This window comes from Alosa sapidissima, chromosome 16 (assembly GCF_018492685.1).
Source record: "Alosa sapidissima isolate fAloSap1 chromosome 16, fAloSap1.pri, whole genome shotgun sequence".
NCBI lineage: Eukaryota > Metazoa > Chordata > Actinopteri > Clupeiformes > Clupeidae > Alosa > Alosa sapidissima.
This window is the reverse complement of record NC_055972.1, coordinates 1,828,073-1,835,093: the sequence shown is the minus strand read 5'-3', so window position 1 is coordinate 1,835,093 and position 7,021 is coordinate 1,828,073. Positions and strand designations below refer to the sequence as shown.

Below are 7,021 nucleotides of genomic sequence, written 5' to 3'. Positions count from 1 at the left end.
AATGTTAGGCCTGCAGAGTTGATGTAATGTTAGGCCTGCAGAGTTGATGTAATGTTAGGCCTGCAGAGTTGATGTAATGTTAGGCCGGCAGAGTTGATGTAATGTTAGGCCGGCAGAGTTGATGTAATGTTAGGCCTGCAGAGTTGATGTAATGTTAGGCCTGCAGAGTTGATGTAATGTTAGGCCTGCAGAGTTGATGTAATGTTAGGCCTGCAGAGTTGATGTAATGTTAGGCCTGCAGAGTTGATGTAATGTTAGGCCTGCAGAGTTGATGTAATGTTAGGCCTGCAGAGTTGATGTAATGTTAGGCCTGCAGAGTTGATGTAATGTTAGGCCTGCAGAGTTGATGTAATGTTAGGCCTGCAGAGTTGATGTAATGTTAGGCCTGCAGAGTTGATGTAATGTTAGGCCTGCAGAGTTGATGTAATGTTAGGCCTGCAGAGTTGATGTAATGTTAGGCCTGCAGAGTTGATGTAATGTTAGGCCTGCAGAGTTGATGTAATGTTGATACAGTGTTGATGTAATGTTGATACAGTGTTGATGTAATGTTAGGCCTGCAGAGTTGATGTAATGTTGATACAGTGTTGATGTAATGTTGATACAGTGTTGATGTAATGTTGATACAGTGTTGATGTAATGTTGATACAGTGTTGATGTAATGTTGATGTAATGTTGATACAGTGTTGATGTAATGTTAGGCCTGCAGAGTTGATACAGTGTTGATGTAATGTTGATACAGTGTTGATGTAATGTTGATACAGTGTTGATGTAATGTTAGGCCTGCAGGACGGGTAAAGCACAGACCCCTCACGGGGGTGCAGGCAGGAAGTGGGGCAGTTATACAGCTGCAGACCATCCTCTCTGTGCCACCTCACCTAGTACACACACACACACACACACACACACACACACACACACACACACACACACACACACACACACACACACACACACACACACAGATGATTCAGGACAGCCCACTTCTCTGCTTGTGTTGCACAAAATGCATGAAAGTGACCCCCCACAGCACAGCCAGTCAGAAGTTGCTGTTTTGGGTTCTATGTGGATACAGATTATGAATGCTAAATGTTAACTACCACTACATAAATTATAATGTCTAAACTTTGATCATGAAGGAAATTCATACCAGCGGTTTCCAAACTGTTTTTCCCTGCGTACCTCCACCTACATCCTGACTCGGCTCGCGTACCTCCACCTCCATCCTGACTCGGCTCGCGTACCTCCACCTACATCCTGACTCGGCTGCGTACCTCCACCTCCATCCTGACTCGGCTCGCGTACCTCCACCTACATCCTGACTCGGCTCGCGTACCTCCACCTCCATCCTGACTCGGCTGCGTACCTCCACCATCCGACACATAAAAACGTAACACATTCTTTTGACTGATTCCAGGCATCATGTTTAATTAGCTGCCCTTTGCTCCTTGAGCTCGCACACTAAAAAACAGTGTGAAGAACAACATTATCAAACACAAAGAACAAAGAGAACATGGGCTTAAGATTTAAAAAACAAAATAATAATTTTGAACACCTTTCCTACATTGCCCTTTTCATCAGACACGTTCCACAGCGTGGGCACCCCTGCCTTACCCCAGTACACACATCGCACCCCTGCTTTACCCCAGTACACACATCGCACCCCTGCCTTACCCCAGTACACACATCGCACCCCTGCCTTACCCCAGTACACACATCGCACCCCTGCTTTACCCCAGTACACACATCGCACCCCTGCCTTACCCCAGTACACACATCGCACCCCTGCCTTACCCCAGTACACACTTAGGGAGATATTTCTATTTCTCAGTCGAGGCGGTAGGGGAGTTTTTTTTAAATTTTGCTTTGAATGTGGGAGTTGTCCAGTGAGCGTTGATCTGATCTGACCTGGGTCTGGCTTTGGACCTGACCTGGGTCTGGCTTTGGACCTGAGATGGACATCGGATGGCTGTGAGCTTTGGATGTCATTGCACATGCAAAAACGTAGCCCTCTGGGAAAATCTGTGTGTGTGTGTGTGTGTAAGAGAGAGTGTGTGTGACATGCATGTGCGTGTGTGTGGTTGTGTGTGTACAGTATGTGATTGAGTGTGTGTGTGCGGCCAGCCTCCGACCCTGGAGCACAGGAAAGGCGATCACTATGTGAATCTCCTACACATGACCATAGCATCGATCCTCCCCCTGCACCCACGCACAGGAAGTGATCACATGACCATAGCATCGATCCTCCCCCTGCCCTCGTACAGGAAGTGGTCACATGACCATAGCATTGATCCTCCCCTGCGCCCTCGTACAGGAAGTGGAAGTTAGCGGCGGGCCTTGCCCCCAGGACGTCCCAGCGAAATGCCTGGCCACAGTCACTAGCCTCCACTGCCCTTTTTCCACCAATCAATGGCCAGGGACCCTCCCTCCTCCCCTCAGCCAATCAGGCGCCGCCAAGCCAAGCGCTCATGAGCCCCCAGACACGTGTCCTTTACTCTCTCTCTCTCTCTCTCTCCCTCTCTCTCTCTCTCTCTCTCTCTCTCTCTCCCTCTCTCTCTCTCTCTCTCTCTCTCTCTCGTTTTCTTTTTTGCCTCTCCTCGAGCAGTAGTCTCGTTTTGAGGTGAGCTTTTTCTTTTCTAACCTCCCCCGACCCCCCGACCCCTAAACTCTGACCCCCCACGCCCAACCCACCAGGGCGAGGTGAGCTCATACTCCAGCCGGCTCTGATCCTGGATCCAGCCAGAACTGAGCCAGAACTGAGCCAGAACCCACAGTCTGGGCTCCACTGAGGCCTGCCCAGCAGAATGCCCCCTCTCCTCTCCTCTTCCTCTCCTCCTCCTCTCCTCCCCCATCTCTCCGTTCCTCTCCTCCGATCTCTCGCTCCCTCTGGCCCCACTGAGTCTCTCTCTGTATGCTAGTTGGGTGATGCTAAAAAAGTTAAAGTTCCGTTCAGTAACATCTCTGGACGCACTGGAAGTCCAAAAGAGTGTAGTCCACAGCCTGAGCTACACGGCCCTTTCAACGACCAGTAACCTCTAATCCTGACATTTAACCATCTAAACGACTAGTAACCTCTAATCCTGACATTTAACCATCTAAACGATCTGAATTAGGAATTATACCTCTAATCCTGACATTTAACCATCTAAACGACTAGTAACCTCTAATCCTGACTTTTAACCATCTAAACGACTAGTAACCTCTAATCCTGACATTTAACCATCTAAACGACCAGTAACCTCTAATCCTGACATTTAACCATCTAAACAACTAGTAACCTCTAATCCTGACATTAACCATCTAATGGTCTGAATTAGGAATTATACCTCTAATCCTGACATTTAACCATCTAAACGACCAGTAACCTCTAATCCTGACATTTAACCATCTAAAACAACAAGTAACCTCTAATCCTGACATTAACCATCTAATGGTCTGAATTAGGAATTATATGATATTGTATTGCATTGTGCTTCACATCCAAGATGCTATAGCATTAGTTCACATAAGCAGACATAATGAGAATGAATTAACATTTTTGGCTGTAGTTAATGCTTTGTTAATATTAACTACCATGTGTAATAAATGTTACTTAAGGGAACTTTAATTTGAAGTGTTACTGCTGTTAGAAATCTGCTCCTGAGACTGATTCTGAGCAACTGACTTTCTGCCAGCAAAAAGCCCATTCCTGCCTCTACACGCCTGCTAGTCTGCATGCAAACTGTGTCACTGTTACCGTGTTGCTGTTAGTAGTTTGTTATGTTACATTTGTCAATGAATTTTAAAGTGAGCCAATGTTTTTAACATCCAATTTAAAGTCAATGTATTATACAAACCTCAGTTTAGTTCAAGTCAATATATTAGACAAACCACAGTCTAGTTCGAGTCAGTGTATTAGACAAACCACAGTCTAGTTCAAGTCAGCGCTTACACCCTTACACGTCTCCGTGTGTGTGTGTGTGTGTGTGTGTGTGTGTGTGTGTGTGTGTGTGTGTTTTCGCTTGTGAAACCGGTCATGTGTGTGTGTGTGTGTGTGTGTCTGTGTCCCTCTCTTCTGTGTTGCAGTTGCCTTACGAGCTCCAGGAGATGGTGAACAAGCACATGAAGAGCTCGCTGCCGGACCATGTGCAGGGCGGTCAGGGAGCACAGGGTCAGCAGGACTCCGACACTCTCAGCCTGACCCCGGCCGACGTGGTGCCCACTTCCGTCATCGCCCGCGTGCTGGAGAAGCCCGAGCCGCTCGTGCTGAACTCCGCCCAGTCCAGCAGCGGCGCCGGCCGGCCCGTGGCCGAGGACGTGTTCGTGCACGTGGACATGACCGGGCCCGGCGGCGACCGGGGCGAACGCGCCGGCTACGAGAACGGAGGGCCGGGGCACGCAGCAGGGCGCCCCCCGCAGGCGGTCGGCGGGAGCGCAGCGCAGCAGCTGAACGGATCGTGCCGGCGGCAGGGCAGCCTGGACGGTCCGGCGCCGGGCGGCGCGGAGGACGCGGGGGGGGTGGCGGCAGCGTTCGAGAAGCTGAATCCGTACCCGGCGCCCCTCCCCCCCGCCCACGCGCTCTACCCGGGCCGCAAGGTCATCGAGTTCTCGTCGGACGACAAGGTGAAGATCCCTAAGAACAGCCCGCTGCCCAACTGCACGTACGCCACGCGGCAGGCCATCTCCCTCAGCCTGGTGCAGAATGAAGAGGGGGCGGCCAGCGAACGCCAGCGTCCCTCTCCGGGCAGCCCTGCCGGCTCCGAGGGGGGGTGGCGCTCGGGGGGGTCGTCCTCGCCTGGTGGGGGCAGCAGCGGTCACCCCTCCTCCTCCTCTCACCACCACCAGCGCCACCACCGCGGGCACCAGGCGGGCACCCCTCCGCACGCCGACCCCCCGTCCAGCCAGTCCAGCCCCTTCAGCAGCCCTCCGCAGCCCCCCAGTGCCTTCGCCAGCTCGGCCAGCTCCGAGGAGGACCTGCTGGCCAACTGGCAGCGCATGTTCGTGGAGAGGATGGCGCCGGCGTCCGAGGGCACGCTGGTCAACCGCACGGCCTTCAGCAGCGAGACGGCCGCGGCTCTCCAGCACAGCGCCAGCGCTGGACGACCGCACCCCCACGCCCACCCCCAGGCGCTCGGCCCCAGCGTGCCCAGCAGAGGCAGCTCCCGCGGGGCCTACTCGGACGGGGAGGAGGGCTCCTCCACACGGAGCTGGACGGCCAGCCGCGAGTCGAGCCTGGACACGGACACGGGCAGCCTGGCAGACCTCCAGTCCAGGAGGGGGCAGTACGGAGCGGACTTCTCTCAGGAGGAGAGCGAGCGGCTGCTGATGGGGCTGGACCCGCTGGAGGGGGACGACGGTGGCAGCGGAGACACGGCCGTCACCCTGGAGACCGTCGCCCTGGAGACCGGCCCGCCGATGAGCGTCACGGGCGAGCGCCAGGACTTCCTGGACGAGGACGAGGAGGCGGGGTCTGTGGGCAGCTCTGGGGAGGAGCGCGATGTCCTGCCGCAGGACTTCCCCCCGTTGCCCGCGCGCGTACTGGCCGGCCTGGAGGACTACGCTGCCGAGACGCCCCCCCCTGCACCCCCCCACGCCGGCCTCTCCGTCGGACCCCCTGCACGGCCCCTCAAGAGCCCCAAGAGGATGGGCGTCCACCACCTGCACCGCAAGGACAGCCTGACCCGCGCACAGGAGCACGGCAACCTCCTGGACTAGCGGCCCCAGGACCCCCTCGCTCTCTCTCTCTCTCTTTCACTCTCTCTCTGTCTCTCTCTCTGTCTCTTTCTCTCTCTCTCTTTCACTCTCTCTGTCTCTTTCTCTCTCTCTCTCTCTCTCTCTCTCTTCCTCTGTCTGTCTCTCTCTCCCCACTGGGCTCTTGGGTGACCCTTGGCATGGTCAAAGAGACAGGTGGAAGGAGAGAGGCCAGACTCTGTCTGTGCGTCTGCGGCGTCTTGGCCTGGCGCTGTTTCAGGACTTCAACAGAGAGAGCTCGCCTGTTGTCACACTGTCACCGTCCCTGCTGACGGAGGGGGAACCTGCTAGAACTGTGGGTTCCGTTTGCTTTGAGGGTCTGGAATACAGGCCGTCTGCACATCTCTCCTGGAGCCCTGTGTGTGTGTGTGTGTGTGGTCAGTCTCTCCAGGACCCGCCCCAGGATATAGCCATATGGAGCACGCGCTGTGTTGCTATCATCGTACACTCTGTGCGTTAAACGCTTGTAAGGTCAACGTCATGACGTCAGTTAGACCAACTCTAAGCAGCAACATGACGTCAGTTAGACCAACTCTAAGCAGCAACATGACGTCAGTTAGACCAACTGTAGCTGTAGCTGCAAGATGAGGGACGTGAGGAACTCTAAGCTGTTGGGCTGACGTCTGGATTACACACTCTGTTGCTGTTTTCTTCTTCTGGGCTTCTGTTTATAGACACATGGTCATGTGCGCACCCAAACACCTCACACACACACACACACACACACACACACACCTCTCTGACGTGGGAGGACCTCACACCACACCTGAGAGCTACTGACAGGAGAGTGCGTGCGTGCGTGCGTGCATGTGTGGAGGGTTTGGGGAGAGTTTTATTTGCTACAGTGCCTGGCCCTCGTGTTGTGTGTGTGTGTGTGTGTGTGTGTGTGTGTGTGTGTGTGTGTGTGTGTGTGTGTGTGTGTGCTCTCTCTCCCAAACTCCCTTTAAAGGCAGCGCGGCCCAACCAACAGCCCTTCAACACTCTGGGTGTGTGTGTGTGTGTGTGTGTGTGTGTGTGTGTGTGTGCGTGTGTGTGTGTGTGTGTGTGTGCGTGCGGCATCCACGCCCTTTAAACACGGACCAGTGCAGTGGCCTCTGCTGACTCACGCTGCAGGAAGCCCTGTTCCTCCACCAGGTTCCGCTGACCACGCCCCCTGTAGCTCAACACCGCCCACAACACTCCACCTGGCCCTTGGCCACACCCCCCTCAGCACCTGCAAACCACCTGCTGGTTTTAGGAGTTCTGTTTTAATCACCCAGTTATCTGTTTTAGATTCTTTTTTTGTTTGTTTTTT

At 53.9% G+C, this 7,021-nt stretch overlaps 1 protein-coding gene across 5 annotated transcripts in view; it reads left to right on the top strand.

Moving 5' to 3' along the window:
• The window catches only part of tjap1 (tight junction associated protein 1 (peripheral)), a 99,160-nt gene extending 92,425 nt beyond the window's left edge, over nt 1–6,735 (top strand). For all 5 annotated transcript variants that reach the window (XM_042065706.1, XM_042065705.1, XM_042065703.1 and 2 more), the window contains one exon: nt 4,063–6,735. In XM_042065706.1, coding sequence (XP_041921640.1) covers nt 4,063–5,691 — 1,629 coding nt within the window. In that variant the 3' untranslated portion in view covers nt 5,692–6,735. The remainder of the gene's footprint in view (nt 1–4,062) is intronic.
• Nucleotides 6,736–7,021: the final 286 nt, after the last annotated feature.